A 20,986-nucleotide genomic window follows, 5' to 3' on the forward strand; every position below is an offset into this window, starting at 1 on the left:
TCCATGCTGGGGCTCCGGGGACCTGACCATGACTGGATCATCAGGACAGTGTGGGGCTCAGGGGACAGGCCTGGGCCCAGAGCTGGCCCGGGGCCCGGACTCTACTGACAGGCATCTTCTTGGGGACGACAGGACAAGGACAGCCTTGTCCCTGATCACCACCAAAAGAGAGTAAGCAGTCTTCCCCGTGAGGCATCAGGATCAACCAGCCCCACCGCCCTGTCAGAGAACCCAGCATCCAAGACCAAAAGCCGCCTGTTGATGGAGGCTCATGACAGCAGCCTCTGCGAGCTGGGCGGGTCTCGCAGTGCAGAGCACATCACCTCCTCTGACCCACAGTGGCCATCGGGAAATCCCAGCCTGGTGTCAGCGGCCTGGCTCACTACTCAGAGACCCACAGGTCATGAGGCAACCATGCTAATAAACAGGCACACGTACCATCTCTAGCCTAGGGTTGGCCCAAAGTCTTTTCTTGGGAATCTTCCAGGGGAGCGGTCACCCTGCTAGGATCATGGCCAGAGCCCTACTTCTCTACTGTAAACTGTGGCACCCCACCTCCCAGGTCTGGAAGCAAGACAAGGGACAGCATCTCCACACCACAGTCCTTCCCTGACATTCACACCTGAACTCAGGCCCTTGCGCAGTCTCGGAAAATCCTTGACTCAAGACTGAAGCCGCAGATAGACTGAGGGCAGAGGCTCCAGGCCCCCCGACACAGTGAAGAGGACGGCAGAGGGCACGTCTCAGCCCTGCTGCTCAGTCCTATTTCCTTGGGCACACCAGTTTGCTTCCCCGAGTCTGTTCCTGACTCTGAAATGTGGGTCTCAGTGCCTAGAAGGCCCCTCCCAGGGCAGTCAGGGGAGGTCAAGGCACCGGGTATGAGGTAGTCAGCACAGCCTAGCACCAGACTCCTGGAGCAAGTTCCCAACTTTATTTCTACTTTTCCCGAGACATCAGGGGGAACCTGGCCCCACTGGGACAGGCAGGGGCTCCTGCTGCCCTCCCACCCAAAGCAGGCCCCTAGACCTGCACGGGGTCGCTCACTGCAGTCCCTAGAGACTTTCTGGACCCTGAACAGCCCTCACCAGGGAGGCCGGCAGCTGAAGGAGAGGAGTGGGGATTGGCTGAAGAAAGATAGTCAGGGTGGCCCCGCAGCCCCTCCCCACCTTCCAGGGCCTCCTCGGGCCAAGTCTCGGGGCGCGGGCTCTGAGCAGAGGCAAAGTTCCTGGAAAGCGCAGCGCGGGTGACAGCTCTTGAGTCCTGACTTCAGGTCCTCATGTTCTTGCTGAGTTTCCCGCAGCAAATTTCCCTGCACCTAGGGCCCCCACCTCTTCACCTCCCCGGGAGGCAAGGGAGGAAGTGGGGCTCTGGAAGCCTCCTGGAGCGCAGGGCTGCATTCCCAGGTTCCCAGCGCTCAGACAACCGGGAGAGGGGCTGCTCCCAGGGTCCCGAGCACGGGGCGGCCTGAGGGTTCGTTAGTCCCTGCGGGGGGCTGCGCCTCAACCTCAGAGGGGCTCCCGGGGCCTTCAGGGAGGCCCAGCCCTCCAGGTCCCTTGTCCCTGGAGCCGTCGAGAAGTCACCTCCCATCCTCCCCAGGGGCTGAGGCAGGAGATGAGAGCCGGCAGAGTCAGCACTCCCCCGACTGACCTAGAGGGTCTCTCTGTCCTAGGAGCCCTTGGGGAAACATGACAAGGAAGGAAGGAGCAGAGAGAGGGGCCCAAGCCTCAGACGGGGGAACCAGAGAAGCTGGAAGGCAGAGGTGTTGCCCAGAGGGGCCAAGGGGACGGAAGCCACAGGCTTGACCTCTGGGTGTCTTCATAAAGCAATTTCTGGGTGCACGGGCCCCTGGCAGAGCAGGGTTCCCCAGAAGAGCCTAGACGGATGTGGATTGGTCTTCTTCTAGAAATGGGGCACTTGGTGCTGCCGGGGTGGCGCCAGGGCAATGTCAGGAAAGACTGCCCCAGGCCTTGGCCTCAGGGAGGAAGCTGGGGGCTGACGGGGCAGGGTCGGCAGAGGCCTTCACTTCGGAATTCCTCAGGGCGGAGGGCTTCCATGCACGAAGGCTCTCTTCAGACCTGGCAGCAGCATGTTGGTCTTCTGCCCCGAAGCCTCTGGGGTCAGATCTCCTGGATTCCTCCAACAGTGCCTTCAGAAGCTGCTGCAGCTGTGACCTAGAGCCAGGAGTGGGGCTCCTACCACTCCCGGGGGTCTGGAGCCCTAGAGCAGGAAAGACAGGTTATGTCCCAAAGTCACAGAAGGACAGTGTGAGAGCCAGAGCACCCTTCAGCCTGTTCATAGAGACCTAGAACCCACCATGTTCCTGCCATGCCACTGCCCAACACCTTCGAAACCCTGATCCCCAACTCCCCAGAGAGACAAGAAGCGTGGAGCCACGCCATCCCCTCCCCACTTGGCCCCAGAGGTCACTGTCAGACAGTCAGCCACTGGGACCCTCAGTGACCTCCTATCATACCCTGGCTCCGCTGATGGCCAACCCCCTGACCGAGCACTGCAGCCCTCAGCACAACCCCCCCGGGGCCACTCTACACAGCAACACCTCATCCCTTACCTGTATCTGAAGCCTTTTCCAGAACTTCTACACTTGCAGCTACACCCTGACCCAGGGTGTCAGCAGGACACACGTGACTGTCAGGCCCATGAGCTCAGCGGGGTGGGTCCTGCTGGCCCTTCACCGCCACTCCCAGACCACAGCTGGCTGCCACCGGCTACTTCCTAAGACTCTTCATTTTGGGCCCAAGTTATCTGGCTGGCCAGCCACACCCCCTAAGCACTGCTTTGATCCTTGCCCATTCTCCAGCTGCTTCCTAATGAGGCCGTATCTTCCATCTGTGAACACTGGCCCATCTGAGTTGACACACTTCAGCCAGTGAGTTCCCAGGCCGCTCCCTGCCTGGACCTGCAGAAACCACGCCCCCTAAAGTCTTGGGCCCCAGCAGCCCACCCTCTGACCTCTGCCTCCTCTGCTTCCAGCCCACTTGCCTCAGCACCATGACCCCCCAGCCCCGCTGAGCCCCAAAAGCCCATCTTCTTGCTCCATAGCCTCCTCACTTCCAAAACACCCTCCACACCTGGCATGGGTCCCCAAGACATCCCCAGGCACCCCCACTCTGGCAGAACTGCCACAGCACCCCAGTCCTAGAGGACGAAGTGACCAACCTGGGCCACCTCCGTCGGCTGCCCAGCACCACTGCGCCCCCACCGAGTGTCTCTCAGAGGTTTCCTCTCGTGTGCCCCAGTCAGCCACTCCACACCTTTCCCTCCCCACACATCCTCTTCTCCCCAGCCTCTCACCTCACTCTTGCCATCAATGCCTGGGACGGAAGCCCCTCATAGCACATCAAGACCACACACCAACTGGAGTCTGCTCCCATCTTCTTCCTTGCCACTAGGTCCAAGAAAGTGCCTCTGCTCCCAAGAAGAACAGCTCCTTCTCGAATATTCTAGATATTCTTCTGCCCCATGGATCCATTCCCCCTTCTCCACGGGGTCATTATTTCCATACCCAAACTTGCTTGTATATCCACTATCTTGATGCACTTTCCATTGATCCATGACCACTTCCAGCCACCTCTCAATTCTGTTCTTAAAGCTAATCAAACCTCTCAAATAGTGACCCACAAAACTCTTGCTATTGCCTCTTATTGTTTAATGTTTAATCTTTCTAATATTTGATATCATAGGAAATAAGTCTGCAAAATGGTGCTGGAGCTGCATAATCACATGCAAAACGACTGAACTATTAAGCACAGCGCACGTCCACCTCTTTGACACTCCATGGACTGTAGCCCACCAGGCTCATCTGTCCATGGCGTTTTCCGGCAAGTATACTGGAGTGGATTGCCATGTCCTTCTCCAGGAGACCTTTCCAAACCAGGGATTGAACCCAGGTCTCCCATATCACAGGCAGATTCTTTACCATCTGAGTCACCAGGGAAGGCCTGGTGTACATGCAAAATACATTGGATTAAATCTACATGACCTTGAGTTAGGCAAATCCTTCTTAGATATGACACCAAAAGCACAGTGATAAAAGAAAATGTAAGTTGGACTTTGCGTCAAAATTTGAAATGTTTATAAGCAAAGAACACCATCTAGAAAGTTAAACAACCGATAAAATGTGAGAAAATATTTCTAAATGATATATCCTATAAGGGACACGGATTCAGAATATACAAAGAACTCCCACAATTTACCAGTAAAAGACAACCCAACCAAAAAACAGGCAAAAGATTTGAACACTTTTCCAAACATATACAAAAGACCTATAAGCAGATAAAGAGGTGTTCACAGCCATTCAGGAAACGCAAACCAAAGCGACAACAAAATGCCACTTCACACCCACTTGGGCAGGGTTATAACCAGAGGTGGTGACAAGGGCTTCATATGAAACTTCATATACCTGCTGGTCGAAGCGAAAAACAGTGCAGCCAACTTGGAAAACAATTTAGCAGTAAAGTATGGAGTTACCAAAGAACCCAGAAATTTTACTCCTACGTATATATCCAAAAGAAAAGAAAATACATGTCCACGTAAAATCTTGTACATGAATGTTTGTCCCAGTAGAACTAGAAATGGCCCAAAGATCCTTTGATAATGGATAAACAAGATGTGGCATATCCTTCAAATAAAAATGAAATACAGTTGACCCTGAACCACACAGGTTTGAACTGCACGAGCGCACTGATGCGTGACTTCGCAGCAAACATTCTACAGTACCACACGGTCAGTGGAATCCTTGGATGTGGAGGGCTGACTGTGAAGCCGTAGGCAGTCAGAGGGTCTGTCGACAGAGGGTCAGCGCCACTAACCCTCAGACTGTTCGAGGATCGGCTGTACTGATATGCTATACCGTGGATGAACCTTGAAAACAGAATCCTATGTGAAAGAAGCCGATCACAAAAGGCCGTCTTGTATGATTCTGTTTATACAACATGCCCGGAGTAGGCAAACCTACAGACACAGAACGTAGAGTGGAGACTGCCTATTGCTGGAGTTGGGAGTACACGTGTGCGAAAATACTAAGGAGTAGATTGAGTCGTGGGGTATACACACGTCAACTTTGCAAGCTGCCAAATTGTTTTCCAAGATGGTGCAGCATTTATACGCCCATCAGCAGAGTATGGATGTCATCATCGCTTCATCATCTTATCTGTATTTGGCAGTATCTGACTTCTAAACTTCTGCCAACTTAAGGGATAAAAAAGGGTACTGTGGTCTTTATTTGCATTTCCCCAATTACTAATGAGGTAATGGTGATGAGAGAAGGTCACCAGGGCAACCAACTTCAGAAGAATGTTTCTTCACAAGACAAAATAACAGTTGCCAACTGATGGGTATCTCACAAGCTAGAAGGCAGTCACCTGGTCATGCCCAAATGCAAGGGAGACTGGCAAATGTAGACTTTATCCTAGCCAGCCATGTGCTCAGCTAAAAATCAGCGGGCCTGGTACTATAGTCAGGGAACTATAGTCAACACGTTATAATAACCTGTAAAGGAAAAGAATACTCGAAGCCGTCTCAATTCTCTTTCCTGTGGATCTTCATCACGCCTCCTGCTTCTCCCTTGCACAGCCACTGCCCGATTCTGCACTCACCCCTGCCTGGGCCAGCTGCATCTTTTTAAAGGCTTAAAATGTATTTTAATAAATTGATGCTGCATTACAATACAACTGACTTTTGTATATTGATTCTATTCACCTTTAAAAATTCGTATTAGTTCTAGTAATTTTTTTGTCGATTCCTTCAATGCAGATTGTCATCTATGAATAGCGACTCTTTTCTTCCTTCTCAAACCTCAAGACTTCATTTTTTGTTGTACCACAAGGGCTAAGACTTACTACATTGTTGAATAGATGAGACAAGAGTGGAAAACTTGTCTTAATGTTTTGACATTTAAAATGATTTTTGGTCTGTTTTTTTTGTAGGTACGTTAAAGTTAGGAAAGTGACCTCTATTCCTATTTGCTAACAGTTTTTAATCATAGCTGATTGTTAATTTTTTTTCAAGTGCTTTTTCTGCATCTGAATGGTGAGCCCCTGGTCTGCCCTGCTCACCTCTACAGACTCACCTCCTAGCACTTGACCCTCACTAATTCCACTTCAACCTTCTTCCAGCTCCTCAAATCGCTCTGCTCCCTGTCACTCACCTTTCCCACTGGGCTCGTGGCCACTTGGGCTGCAGTCATAAAACCTGAGGACCCGTGCAATGTCCGAGTTGCTGAGGTTCCATCGCTGGCCAATGTGGACACTGGGGGCCCAGAGTGGAGTGATGGTGGGCAGCCCGCGCCGGCTGAAGGCGAGCCTGAAACCCAGGAGGCAGGGGCCTGAGTCCAGACTGGCTGGGCTGGCAGGACTGTGCGGAGGGAAGAAAGCCAGAAAAGGGGTCCTCACCTCCCATAGTGCATCACTGAAGAGTAGTCATAGGGCACCAGCATGTTGCTGCTCCGAGATTTGATGAAGTTCATTTCAAAACCTGAAAAAAGCACTTGGCAATGGGGAAGGGGGCCAGGGGAGGAAGGGAAGGTGGCAGGGGGTTCCTGGAAGTGTCCAGCCCACCTGAGGGGGTCCTACTTGGCGATGGGGAAGGGGGCCAGGGGAGGAAGGGAAGGTGGTAGGGGGTTCCTGGAAGTGTCCAGCCCACCTAAGGGGGTCCTACTTGGCGATGGGGAAGGGGGCCAGGGGAGGAAGGGAAGGTGGTAGGGGGCTCCTGGAAGTGTCCAGCCCTCCTAAGGGGGTCCTACTTGGCGATGGGGAAGGGGGCCAGGGGAGGAAGGGAAGGTGGTAGGGGGCTCCTGGAAGTGTCCAGCCCTCCTAAGGGGGTCCTACTTGGCGATGGGGAAGGGGGCCAGGGGAGGAAGGGAAGGTGGCAGGGGGCTCCTGGAAGTGTCCAGCCCACTTGAGGGGGTCCAAACCTACACCCAGAGTGCATCTCCTCACCCCACCCCCGTTTCTGATCCCCGTCTCCTCGGTGCCCTGGGAGGGTTCCAGATCTGCGCCAGCTGACGTATTAATACAAGCACAGGGACTTGGTGGCTGGCCCGCCATTGCCTGCTAAGACTTCTCTCCCCCGTCTCTCCTCCTCTCAGGCTCGCCCTGTGTGAAACTTTCTTTATACTAATATAGTCCAGCTCTCAAGAAGTCCCACGCTGCTCAGAGCCTTGGATGCCCACTACCAGTGAGACCGAGTGCCTACTCCTCACCCCACTCCTCCTCCCCACCCCAGGCTTGGAGACCTGTGAGCCCACCATCCACCGGGGGTATGCCCCACCCCCAGAAGCAAAGCCACCCGCCCTCCCTGCCCCCAGCCAACAGCACCTGCCCCACCCCCAACCCCAGGTGTGGAGCTCAGCCTTTTCCCATTGGCCAGAGCGCTTGCTTCTTCCTGTCCCTTGGCCCCTGCAGGCCTGGGAGCAACAAGCTTCCCTCCCTCAACTTCTCTCCTGCCCTTCAGTGAGCCTCTGAAAGAACGGCTGTACCCCCATCTTTGCTCCCCTAAAGACCCCAGGCCCAGCCAGCTGCCTTTACACTCACCCATGGTCACCAGCAGCCTCCTCACCACTAAAATGGTAATCTAACACCTTTATATCCCATCCCTGCCTGGAAATACCTACCCAGTAGAGTGCTTACTTTTTCCTTTTAAAATCCTTTAAGTTATTAAACATAACTTTGAGTAGGCAACATATTCATCTGACTCAAAACTCAGAAAATATGAAGATACATAATGCTCCCCACTCCATCCCCCTTGAGTTCCCGCCTCCACAGTTAATTGATGTTACTGGTTTGTGTATTTTAGCCGTTTGTTCTTTACATATTAACTAAGTACAAACATTCTCATTTTTCCTTGTTCTTTAGCAATTTTTTCCATTAGGGTAGCTGCTGTTTAATTTTATTGTTAAAAGAAAAAACAGCTTTTTCATTTATTAGTGCTGTTTTGTTTTCTAACTCATTAATTTCTGCTTTTCCCTTCACGAATTCCCTTTTTTTGCTTAACTTGAATTGAAATGCCGAATTTGTCCTCTATCTTTGTTGATCTAAGTATTTCAGTCTACATATTTTCCCCGTGGGTTGCTTTAGCTATGAACCCTTGGTTCTAATTTTCATGCTCTAAGAATTCCTGCAATTTCTTTAACTCCATAGCTTCAAAAAAGGTTTGTTGTTTTCTAAATTTTAATTTTCAAATAGGTAACATTTTTCACTTGTTACTAGCTTCTACTTTTTACATCATGATCAAAATGTTTGTATTAACTCTACTTTTTCAAATTTGAAGGTCTTGTGGCTATCATAAGTCTTTACAAGGATTCCATGGGCACTTGAGCTTTTTTTTTGTCTTCACTGCGCAGTGACATGCTCCCTAGAATGGAAGCACGAAATCCTAAACACCGGACCTCCTGGGAAGTCCCTCCATAAGCACCGAAAGGACTGTATTCTATTTTTATAGCGTGGTGTCACTATGGCCTCCCCACGTCTAGACTAATCTCTGATCTCAATCTCTATCCCCCATCCCACTAAGAGGCGCTGCCCATTTTCCCATCCCATTCTCGGCATGGGGGGCATCCATGTACGATGGCTGCTGTCTTGGGCCTCCTCCCCTCCGCGTAACCGCACAACAGCAGCAAAGGCACTCATACCAGAAGCCCCCCTCTTACACAAAGACTTTCAAGCGTTCATTTGCTTCCATACCCTCAAACCCAAATCACTCACCTCCTCTGCTCTCCTCCCTCATGAATCAATTGTCTCGACTCCTCTCACCTCCTATGTCAGGCTGTCCCCCTCTGCCAAGGACAGGGCCTCACCGCTGCTGAAGTCAGATCCTCGGCACCTTGCCCAGCACATAGCTGCAGCTCCCTGGCATCCAGTGCAGTGACCCACTCTCCAGACCAGCCTCAGCCTTCCCACTGCCACTTTTCAGGACCTGGTCCCCCTACACTTTATCCCAGAGGCCCATCAGCAGCCATCTCACAGCCTCTGCAGGGTTGCCCTCTACCTCCTGCATCGGGCACTTGGCACACACACATAGCCCACTACCTCTAAGATATCTGTCTTGGCTCAGCTCCTCAACCAGAGCACAGTCCCTGCCCTGAGCCTCAAGAGCAGTGTGTAAGGCATGCAGGGCTGCTGGTTGAGTATAAGTGAGCAAGAGTCATAAGACCATCAACTCCATCCTTAGGTAACTGCCAGTGTCAGTGAGGCGAGACGAGACAGGGCAAATTGATGCCCTAGTTCAGGGTAACTCTGGGTGGCACTGAAGCCTCAGGGCCCAGAGCAGCAGCATCTGGGTTATTCTCCATGTCTTGGAGGAAAGCAGGAATCCCACCTTCCCCATGGGAGACAGGCAGATCGTGGGGAAGATGGACAACCTTTCCCAAATAGCCAGGCAATTCCCTGGGCGCAGGCCATGCCTGCCACCTTCTGGCAGGACCACCTCTCCTCCACCTCCCCCACCATGCACGACCTGGCTTACCTGGGAGGATCTCATTCCAGTTCACACGGATGTAGTGGTCCCGGTCGGCCCGCGAGTGCTCATGCCAGAAGCCCAGCACGTGCATAAGCTCATGCAGGACGATGCCCGGGCCCCTCTGGAGACAGCTGGGCCCTAGAGATACCACCTGCATCCCTCCGCTGCGGCCAATGCTCGAGAAGCACCTGCAGGGCCATGAAAGTGCTGGGTGGGCACTGGCCAGGAGAATCGGCAAACCCAGGCCCCTCGCCCCTCCTCCCAGGACCTGGGATAAGAGAGCACCCAGAGCGAGTCCCCGTCCTGGGCTGTAGCCAAGTCCCCCCACTGCTTGGCCCTCTGTGAACAGGGTGTGCTGGAACCCTGTTTCCAGCCTGCACTGTAAGGAGTTGGTGAGAACTGATGTTAACATGGATGGTGGAAGCAGCTGATTACGTGAATGTCTCCACACGGGGAGCCCCGAGTCAAAGTTCTCATGCACATTCTCTTAGGGCCCTAGCAAGCTAGGAAAGCAGTATTACCGTCACCCACATTTCAGAGAGAAGACAGAAGGGGCTCAGAAGTTAAGGGACTTGCCAGAGCCACCTGGCTCCTGCACCATGGAACCTGGATCCGAGCCCAGGTCTGCCCCATGACACCTGCACTCACGCCCCAGGTCATGTAGTCTCCTGGGAGATGGAGTGGAAGGTTCTTTAAAGGATTGAGCACCTCCTTGCCCACCTCTCCTGAGTATTTGCCCTGAGTATTTGTAGGTCTAGCTCATGCTGAGCAGACCACTCAGATGGGCAGGGGGACTCTAGACTAGGGAGGACAGGCCCAGACACAGGTTTTAGACAACAGTTTTGTTAATTTCAGGCTGAACTCAAGACCGGTGAGGCTCTCACCATGCACACATAGGCACACTCACACACTCACCAAGAAGCACTTACCCAGACATGGGGATGATGGAAATGAAGTCCCTCTGGCCATCGTAGGCAACAAACCTGATGCACGTGAAGCGTTCAAACTCGGCAAATGCCTCCAGGATGACTTGGCGGCTAGGCTTATCTGGGGAAGAGACCCGCCGGCTAAAGCCCCAGCTAGGCTGCCTGCACTGTTCTCCCCCAGAGGTCTGCACGGGGGGAAGGAGCTGAGCTTTAGATCATTCTCCAGTGTAGAACGCCAAGAAATGTCAGCATGGGGCTTTCCTGGTGGCCCAGTGGTTAAGACTCCATGTTTCCAGTGCAGGGAGCATGGGTTCAACCCCTAGTCAGGGAACCAAGATCCTGCATGCCTCACAACATGGCCAAAAACAAGTAAGGATGGATGGATGGATGGATAGAGGGGTGGATGAATGGGGGGGTGGATGTATATAGATAGGAAGAAAGGGCAGCATGCTGGTGTGGGAAGGAAAAAGCAGGGCTCCAGGTGCACCCTGGCTGTGTGACCTTGGGCTGGTCACTGTCTTCTGGGCCATCTGGTCTTGAAATGGATCAGACTGTCCCTAGGTGTGGCTTCCCCATCAGCTCCTCCAGGACTTTAGCATCCCAGCTCAGGGGCCCATGAGACAGAGGGCTTCTGACAGAAGGATTCTTTGGGTGATGGTGGAGGAAGCACAAAGGGGAATTAAAACCCATAGAGGGAACTTCTCTGGTGGCTCAGTGGTAAAGAAGCCTCCTGCTAATGCAGGAGACATGGTTTGATCCCTGTTCTGGAAAGACCCCACATGCCACAGAGCAACCAAGCCCATGAGCCACAACTGCTGAGCCTGGGGTCTGGAGCCCACGAGTGGTAACTGCTGGAGCCGGCTCGCCCTGGAGCCACTGCTCTGCAACAGGAGAAGCCACCGCAACGAGGAGCCTGTGCACACAGCTAACGAGCAGCCCCTGCTCACTGCAGTCAGAGAAAGCCCGTGCAGCAGCGAAGACCCAGCACAGCCAGTACAAATAAATAAAAATGAAAAATAAAGTCGCTGTATGTCATTAAAGAAAAACAAAGCGAAGAGGAGCCGGGCTGCGCAGGGAGGAAGGCCCACGGCTCCGGGGCCTGGGGCCGACTCACCGTATTTGCTGGAGAGCAGGAAGGGGACCTCCACAACACCGCCATTCTTAGGCCACTTGCTGCTGGTCGCCGAGAACAGCCGGAAGGGACTCTGAGGAGAGAGGGCGGCTCAGGGAGCGGCCGGCCAAGCTTCCCGCCCCAAGGCTGCCACCTCTCAGGCCCCAGGAGCCCTCAAGATGTGCGCCGTGAGGGTGGCTGCTCATCAGAGAGGGGCCAGCAACAGGGAGGTCAGTGGCCAGCTGTGTGACGCGCAGCACAGCCCTTTGTTGTAGAGAAAGAAGTTGCCACTTACTCTATTGGGCAGAGAAACCCATGAAATTCAGAATGCTTATCTTTTCGACAGTTTTTCTAAATGTCCTGTGGACATCTAATAACAACATATGAGATACAAAATTTTAAACACTTTCTGTAGGATATGATTAATAAAATTAAATATAAATCTATTATATTTAAATTATTAATGATATCATTCAAGATCTTAATTTTTTCTGCACTTGATAAAATATTCTCAGGAATGTTAATATGTCTCACTATGATCATATATTTTTCTTTTTCCCTCATATTTCTTCTGATTTTTGCTTTATGTATCTTTGTTTGTTTGTTAAGGTAACTAATGGTTTATGATGTCTCTTTTTTGTGAATTGTACCTTTTATCATTAAGAATATTCATCTTTGTTTCATTTAAAAATAAATTAATTTTTTTAAAAAAAGAGAAACCCAGACAAAATATTTCCTGCAGAGGCTACCAAAGGTTTTACTGGATCCCGCGTTTACCCTGTGCATTCACTAGGTAACTGGGAACAGGGGCCCTGCCCTGCCCTAGGGGTCCCTGCCCTGGCCTGGGCTGGCCTTCGGCTCTCCCGCCCAACTCAAGCTGAGCCATCAGTGGACAGCATCAGACCAGCACCGAAGTCTTGCTCTCGCCAAGTCACTGTCCTATTCAAGAGCCTTCTGCCATCCCCAGCCTCCTAAAAGAAGGCCCCGATTTCCATCCAGCCTTCTCCCTTTCTGACCCGCCCCTCATCCCTAGGCAGGATGGTTTGTGTGTTATTCCTCATTCTGTCTTCCTCAGACCATCACTGCCGCCCACGATGTTCACCACAGACACCTCCCCACATCCCCACCAGCCACTCTGCCAACCTGTGCTAGCCTCTTCCTTCGTCCCAGTACTCCCTGAGTGCCTCCCCGGGCCAGGGTAGCAAGCTGGGGCTTGACATTCCAAAACCCCTCCTGCAGGAAGCCCTCCCAGACTGACTGCTGCCACCATTCCAGATGTCACACCCTCCGCCAGGCTGGCTTATTCCTAACAACATTCGCGCTGACTTTGGCAAGAAGACCTATGAGTAGCAAAGAAGGATGGCCCACAAGTCACACCCCCATGACGCCTAGGGATGAGCTCACAGGTCTGACACTGCTGTGAGGTTATTTTACATGTGTGTGTGTGTGTGTGCGCGCGCGCTCACACTCACCGGCCGGAGGATGTCCCCCTCAAGGAGGAAGCTGCTCTCTGGGGACTCCTCTGGAATCAGCCCTGAGAAGGAAGGGACACACGTGTGTGGTGCATGCCCCCACCCCCACAACAGAGACCTCCAGCCAAGCAACTCCAGGGTCCACCCTTCCCTGGGCCCTGAGGCTGTGTGACCAAGTCACACAGCCCCTCTGAGTCCCCATCTACAAGCACGTGCAGCCCTTCTCAGCCTGATCACACCCTTCCCTGCTCAGACAGTACGTTTCTCCCGGGACCCACACATGTACACTATCCAGTCCCAGTGAATTCTCTGGCGGTTTAGTGGCTGGACTCCACACCTCCACAGCAGGGGACATGGGTTCAATCCCTGGTTAGGGAACTAAGACCCTGAATGCCATGCAGCCCAGCCAAGAGGGAAAAAAAAAAAAAACAACAACAACCCAGTCCCAGCTCCTGCCTCCTGCATCTGACACCCTCTGCTCCCAGGAAGTAGCCATTTCTTCCAGCTATCTCCACCCTCCGCTCCAGCCCGAGCCACGCTTCCAGCACACGCCCTGGCCCTCCTGCTCCACTCACCCCCAACCCATCCGTGTAGCACTCTGGACCCTCACTGCAGCAAGTCCCAGAAAGTCCAGCCCTCGCTATCACGGCAGGGGGGCTACGGCTCCACCCTCCCCTCCCACCACCCCCCCACCTCCCCCTGCACAGTGGGCAGGCCCTCCCTGCACAGCCTCCCTTCTAGGACACCAGCCCCAACAGGAGTCTTAGAAGAGTGCCTGGCATCCTGAAGGTTAGGCTATTTTGGTCAGTCGCTCAGTCATGTCCAACTGTGCAGCCCCACGGGCTGCAGCAGCCAGCTTTCCTTGTCTTTCACTGTTTCCCTGGGTTTGCTCAGAGCCCTGTGCATCCTAGAAGCTGGGCTCCCCAGAGCAGAGCCTGAGCCAGGGGGCCATCTGCAGGTGATTGAAGCTGGAGCGCCCGGGGGAGGGCTGGGTTCAGCAGGAGGGCCACCCAGGCTGACCTCACAGGACCTTCGGACCCCAAGACTTATCCCGCCTTGACATGTGCCTGTGCATGCCCCTGTGGGAGGGCCGCCCCAAGCAAGGGAGGAAGCACTTTCCCCGGCATCCCTGGATGAGGGCCTCGGGCTACAACGAGGTCTGAGCAGCAGCATCCCCAGCAGCTGGGGAGGGGGTGTGCCTCCCGGCAAAGGGCCTCCCGACTGTCACTAGGCTAGGCTCACAGGCTCAGGAGTCCTCGGGCCACCAGCAGCCCTAGCAGAGTGTCCTCCACAGCCGCTGAAAAACAGTGCCAGCACAGCCTCAGGCTGACCTGGAGTTGGCCAGCTCCAATTAGTGACCCCAAGGTGGTGAGCCACCCTGCTCCAGAGTCTCACAGAGCAGGAGGGGGCGAGCCACACCCAGCAGGTTCATAGCTCCAGGACAAGCTCTCCCTCCGCCCCCTCCACTGTGCTCTGAAATCCCCGTCTTTATTTCTTTTTCCGCATCCCCAGGCAGGAAGGCCTGAGACTCGCACTTCCTGAGACCCGCACTTCCTGAGACCCGCAGCGCCTCACACCTGCAGGTCATCCCACACCAGGTGGAAGGCATGTTTCCTAACAGCCGCTAATAATTCCACTCACATCAGACTCGGCCTGATAAAAGCCAAGTGTGTGTAGTCAATTGCTCAGTCACATCCGACTCTGCGATTCCAGGGACTGTAGCCTGCCAGGCTCTTCTGTATTCAGGCAAGAATACTGGAGTGGGTTGCCCTTCTCCAGGGGATCTTCCTGACCCAGGGATCGAACCAGGGTCTCCTGCATTGCAGGTGGATTGTTTACCATCTGAGCCACCAGGGAAGGGGCTCGCCATATTTTAAAACCTCTGCTTTTCCCCCTTCCTGTAAAAGTAACACCCCAGTAGAGAAGACACAGAAAAATAGACTTAAGAAGTTTCCCATGAACTACTGCTCACCATGGCCCCCTTAGCAAGCTGGCACATCTCCTCGCAGCATTTTCTACTCATCTGAGTGTCCAGCATGGTTTTCATAGGCTACATGGACAACTTCATACTCCTCACCCCACGAGAAGACAGTGTCCTCACCTTGGTTTATTGCAGGGATGTCCTTGTCCCAAGATGTCTGGGTCTCCTCAGGGGTGAGGTCTTCTGAGAATCTGGTCTCACAGGCTCCAGCGCAGTGAGAGGCTGAGGGTGCTCCTACGATGAAGCCTGGCCCAGACGCAGGTACAAATGCACAATGGTTACGCAGGACAAGAGCTCGTGGGGTGAGGGGAGTGCGCTGTCAGGCCTCAGGACCCAGGCCCTTCAGGCAGGCCTCCAGGAGGAGTCCTGGGAGCCCACCTGGCCCTGAGGCCTGGACAACCTTGCGGAAGGAACTTCCCTAGGGGGACAAGTGTTAGACGCTGAGTCGTGTCCAACTCTTTGTGATCTCACGGACTGTAGCCCGCCAGGCTATATGTCCGTGGGATTCTCCAGGCAAGAATACTGGTGTGGGTTGCCATTCCCTTCTCCAGGGGATCTTCCTCGCCCAGGAGTCAAACCTGGGCCTCCCATACTGTGGGCAGATTCTTTACTGCCTGAGCCACTAGAGAAGCCCAGACAGTAAAGAATCCACCTGCAATGCGGGAGACTTGAGTTCCATCCCTGAGCCAGGAAGACCCCCTGGAGGAGGAAATGGCAACCCACTAGGAAGACCAAGACTGGGCTTCAAAAGGCAACCCTGGGCCCCAGGTGTCTGGGCAAGTATGAGGCAGGGGAGGCAGGGAAAAGGAGGGAGCAGGGGGCAGCCTCAGGCTCCAACACTGAGGCCACGGTGCGGCTGAGCTCCAGACCCTGCCCCCAGCCCCCTCCTCAGCCCAGGCCTCGGGAAGCGGGCCAGGCAAGCCTGGCGCGGAGGGCAGGGCATGAATGTCTGGAGGCGTCAGTCCTGCTATCTCCTGCGAGGCAGGCCCTCTACCCCCAGCATCCTCGGGAGGTCCTCCTGGGACCCCTGCGAGCTGACTTCTAGGAGCATCCCTGGAAGCCCATTCTCTGAGCCATGCTGGTCAACTTACATCCCTGCAAGCTGCAGCTATGCCCTCTGGTCATTCCCCACATGGGCTCCACAGGCTGGGGCCAAAGTGAGGGGGGTAGGAGAGTGAGGCAACCCACTTACCAGGCAGACAGACCAGAATCAGGACCCATGGCCAGAGACCTTCCATGCTCATGCTACCCGCAGTGGGCCCCCGTGGCCCCTCAGCTAGCAAGAGCACCGATTCCTGAGAGATGAAGCAGCCTAATCGCAGACAGGACCACCGCCTTCCTTAAATAGCATCTTCGCCAGCCCCCACCTGCAGGCCCTCCCCAGCCAGTTCCACCTGGAGCCCAACCCAACAGCTCCCAGCTGCAGCCCTGCCCTCTCCTACCTGCACTGCCCCTCCCAGCCCAGGCCCGCACCTTCCGGACCCTGGCCTGGCTAAGCGGGCCAGCAGGGGTCCCCAGCCTCTGGGCTCTGATGCCCGACGACCTGAGGTGGTGCTGATGGGCTAATAATGAAGTGCGCAATGAATGTAACGTGCTCGAATCATCCCGAAACTGCCCTCCCACCCCCACCCATGGGAAAGTTGTCTTCCACGAAACGGGTCTCTGGTGCCAGAAAGGCCGGGGACCACTGGAAGAAGCGGGCACGAGGCAGCCTTTGGCGTCCCCCTGGGGGTGTACCTCTTCTCAGGTTCCCTCCCACCACCAGGGGGCAGAGAAACACTGCAGAAAGGTGGGAGGCAGCCAGCGCAGGGCGGAGCTTCACCCTCCAGTCTGCGCAGACCCCTTTCCTGCCCCTGCCCTGTGCTCAGACGTGGGGAGCACTACCTGAGATCCTGAGGCACCCCCAGTCTGACTGTGGAAGGAGGAAGAATCACTACGTTTTTATAAGCTTTTATTATGGTATACGGGCTTCTCTGGTGGCTCAGACTGTAAAGAACCCGCCTGCCAATTCAAGAGACCCGGGTTTGATCCCTGAGTTGGGAAGATCCCCTGGAGAAGGAGACAGCAACCCTCTCCAGTATTCTTGCCTGGGAAATCCCATAGACGTGCAGAAGAGTAAACAAGCACAAAAGCAGGGAGAAATGAACACGGGGGTTGACAGCGCCCCCAGAGGAGCCTCATTTGTGGAAAAGTGGAACTTCTGGAGAGCTAGGCCCTCGCAAGGACGCTGCCTGTCACCCTCGCAATAGTCTTGCAATATCAGCGTTTATCCCCATTTCATGGGTTCAAGAACTAAAGCTCCTTCCCCATATTCCCCTCCTCCATACCCCCCTGGCCTCTCAGAAGCCCCATCCTCAGAGCTTGCTCACCAAGGGACAGCCTGGATTTAAATCCTGGAGGTGAAGGGTTTGGGGACATCCTCCCCACCAACGCCCAGTAAACGGAATGACAGAGCCAAGTGGCTCGGCATCCTGCCCTGCCTGGAATCCAGCGCTTCTCAAAAAGTAGGAGTCAGAATTATGGGCAGAGGGACTTCTGTGGCAGTCCAGTGGTTAAGACGTCATCTTCCAATGCGGAGGTTATGGGTTCAAGCCCTGGTCAAGGAACTAAGATCTCACATGCCTCCTGTCCAAAGAAATAAAACATAAAACAGAAGCAGTATTGTAACAAATTCAGGAAAGGCTTTAAAAATGGTCCACATCAAAAAAAACCTTTAAAAAGGTATCATGGAGAGAACATGATGAAGACAGGCACCCCAACTGCCCAGGCAGGGTGTTAACATTTGTGCGTCCATGGGACGCTTCAGTCATGTCTGACTCTGTGCGACCCTAAGGACTGCAGTCCACCAGGCTCCTCTGTCCGTGGTTAGCAGTGTAGGGATGGAGCTGACCGCTTCAGATGAATGCTTGGTAAAATAACCATAACCAGAAGAGAAACAGATGAGTAGTTTAAGAAAATGCAGCTTGCCTTGAGGGCATTGTGCTAAGTGAAATAAGCTGATCACAACAGGACAAACGGTGTATGGTTCACTTACAGGGTGTTTCTAGAGGAGTCAGACTCAGAGGCAGATGGTGGGACGGTAGTTGTCAGGGGCTGAAGGAGCAGGGAATGGGGAATTGTTTAATGCGTACAGCGTTTCAGTTTTGCAAGACGAAAAAGTTCAGGACATCTGTTTCATAATAATGTGAATGAACACTCTTAACATAAAGTGCACACTTAAAAATAGTAAAGATGGCACATTTTGTTACATATTTTTACCACGATTGAAAATTTTTTCACAAATTAAAGGAAGGAAGGGAGGGAGAAAAGAAGGAGAAGGAAAGAAGGGAGCGGCTTCTCCGATGGCTTGGTAAAGAATCTGCCTGCAGGAGACTCGCGTTTGATCCCTGGTCCGGGAAGATCCCACTTGCTGCTGAGCAACTAAACCTGTGCTCCAGAGCCTGGGAGCCCCAACTACTGAGCCCACGTGCCGCAGCTACTGGAGCCCGCTCACCCTCGAGCCTGTGCTCCTCAGCAAGAGAAGCCACCACAATGAGAAGCCTGCACACCGCAACTAGGGAGACCCCCACTTGCTGCAGCGGAAAAAAAGCCTGCACAGCAAGAAGACTCAGCACAGCCAAAAATAATAAATATTTTCTAAAAGATCCTTATCTGCAAAGTCCCTTCAAAAAAAAGAAAAGAAGGGAAAGAAATGCAGTTTGCTTGAAAGGCAGACTTAAGAACAGGGAAGGGAGGGTGGAGGGGGTTGGGGGGTGAGGTGGAGAGAGGTGGGATGGAGCTGGGTGACGGCGGGGTAAGCAGGGGCCTCAGTCCCCTGTCCTGCTGCCCCAGATGGCCCCCCATCCACCCCGAGCTGGGTGTGGGGGTTGTGTAGACAGAACCAAACAGACCCACTCAGGGCCTGCAAAATCCCTGAGAACAACCCCTAGCTCTGCTCAGTCTTCACTGGAGAGCAGCTCCCCCACCCCTAGAGCAGAGGGCACAGTGCCCCGGGGGGAGGGGGCCCAGCGGGGTGGGGGAGGGGCACGGCAGGTTGGGGGTGCGGTAGGTGGGGCGGTGTTCCTTCGGTCTGAGCACAGGGCTGAGCAGACCACAGGCCCTGCCCTCCAGAGCATCCAGGCTGGCTGAGGCGCACAACTACACACCTGAACACCTTCCCTTCCCGGGTCTTCAGAAGCTAACATTTCCTGAGCACCTACTGTGTACAGGTGCTGAGCTAAGCCTTTACTTGAATTGACTCACTAATTCTCAGTACCACCCTACTCAGCGGGGGCCAATGACAAAACCCCATTTTACAGACCAGGAAACTAAACTCCAGAGAGGTAAGCCACATCGGGCCCTTAACTGTCAAACTACACTGCCCTCCTCGGGTGTATCCTGCCGGACAGTCAGAACGCCCGCAGTAAGACCCAGCATACTGCAGAGGTGGCCCTATGCTGAGTTTGGAAGGACAAAATAGAGTTAGCCAGATGACACTCTGAGGCCTAGGAGGATCAGCGTGGAGGCTGACTCAGGACGGCTGCTCACTGAGCTGTCCCCCAGGGCCTCAGTACCCCTGCTCTTTGGAAAATCACGGCACCCCCTTTCCAGCACCCTCTGCTGCTGGCTGGGCCCAGGTCGCGTGCCTCCCCAGACATGCAGTCCACTCTGGGCACATAACTCATGCTCAGTGAAGACATGCTAGCTGGCCGGTATGAAGAGCAGCGAAGCCCACCCCAGGCCACCTGTCCTCCCCCCAGACATCAGGCCACATGCTTTCTGGGGACAGGAATGAGCCCCGGTCACTACAGGCATTCTGAGGCCGGGAGACCCAGCCCAAGGATGTGGAATAAGAGCTGAGGGGCTTCCCTGGTGGCCCAGAGGCTAAGACTCCGCGATCCCAATGCAGGGGGCCCGGGTTCCATCATGCCACAACTGTGAGTTCACATGCTGCAACTTAAGATCTCGCATGTCACAACCAGGGCTCCCCAGGTGGCACTCGTAGTAAAAGGAACCACCTCCCAATGCAGGAGACACAAGAGGCGTGGTTCCATCCCTGGGCCAGGAAGATCCCCTGGAGGAGGGCACGGCCACCCACTCCAGTATTCTTGCCTGGAGAATCCCATGGACGGAGGCGCCTGCCTGGCTGCAGTCCACAGGGCTGGACACAACTGAGGCGACTCGCCACACACACACACACACACACACGCTTCAGGGAGGAAGTGTGACCAGGGCAAGGCTGGGTCCAGCTCTCAATAGTACACAGTCTTCTCCCAAGATCAACGCTGATAACTGGAATAAGGCTGGAGCCAGCCTTCCAGAAATCCCCGCTTTCGGCTCTGCCTGGAAAAGAGCACCAACAGGGGGAGGACCAGGCTGGGAGGTGAGGTCACCCCTGCACCTTCCTCCTTCCATTTCCCAGACTCAGCCACACAACGGAAGGTGAGGTCTGCCTAATAAACAGCTTTGAACACTTCCCCAGGCGTTGACTTGAGACCAGACGCTTAAGTTGTTTCTTAAACAAAACAATATTTTATTGAAACATCCTCAATGTTCCGTATAAATATAAAGTGCTAAGTTTCCAAACCCCCCCACCCTTCCCGCTGCCCACAGGGCTGGGAGGAAGTGGAGGAGGGAGTGTTAAATGTCAGTTGAACACAAATAACTTTCCAGCGCCAACACAGGCGTGAAACGCTCCTGCACACACACGCAAGCAAGAAGTTCAGACACAGCATCGGCGTCACTTCCCTGAGCCCCGGCACAGGGCTCAGGCTCCAGGCCCCGGGGTGGATCACCCCCTAGAAAGGGGCCCTGGTTGTCACAGCTTGTTCCTTAAAGCCCTCAGGCTGCCAAGAGCTCCAACGGGGTGGTGGGACCAGTGGGAGTCGAGGGTGTAGAGTCCAGTTAGTTTCTGCCAGAGGACAGGGGAGGAGGGAGGTAGACACGCCCTCCAATCTCCTTCCAGGATGAGGATGAGGGCTGGCCCTCAACCCTCTAGCAGAAGAGCACCAGGTGAGAAAGTCCAGCATCCCTGTGTTTCCAG

General features: G+C 54.1%; 1 protein-coding gene across 1 annotated transcript; it reads right to left on the minus strand.

The window, feature by feature from the left end:
• Window positions 1-909: 909 nt before the first annotated feature.
• ASTL (astacin like metalloendopeptidase) lies at window positions 910-16,015 on the minus strand. Its single transcript, XM_059891591.1, has 9 exons — window positions 15,959-16,015; window positions 15,085-15,280; window positions 12,984-13,045; window positions 11,515-11,605; window positions 10,404-10,521; window positions 9,481-9,662; window positions 6,411-6,492; window positions 6,167-6,321; window positions 910-2,217 (listed from the first exon to the last, which is right to left on the minus strand). Exons 1-9 carry the CDS (start codon window positions 16,013-16,015, stop codon window positions 1,946-1,948), a joined length of 1,215 nt encoding a protein of 404 aa, XP_059747574.1. The 3' UTR covers window positions 910-1,945.
• Between the last annotated feature and the right edge of the window lie 4,971 nt (window positions 16,016-20,986).

The sequence above is a fragment of the Bos taurus genome, chromosome 11 (assembly GCF_002263795.3).
Source record: "Bos taurus isolate L1 Dominette 01449 registration number 42190680 breed Hereford chromosome 11, ARS-UCD2.0, whole genome shotgun sequence".
Classification (NCBI taxonomy): Eukaryota; Metazoa; Chordata; class Mammalia; order Artiodactyla; family Bovidae; genus Bos; species Bos taurus.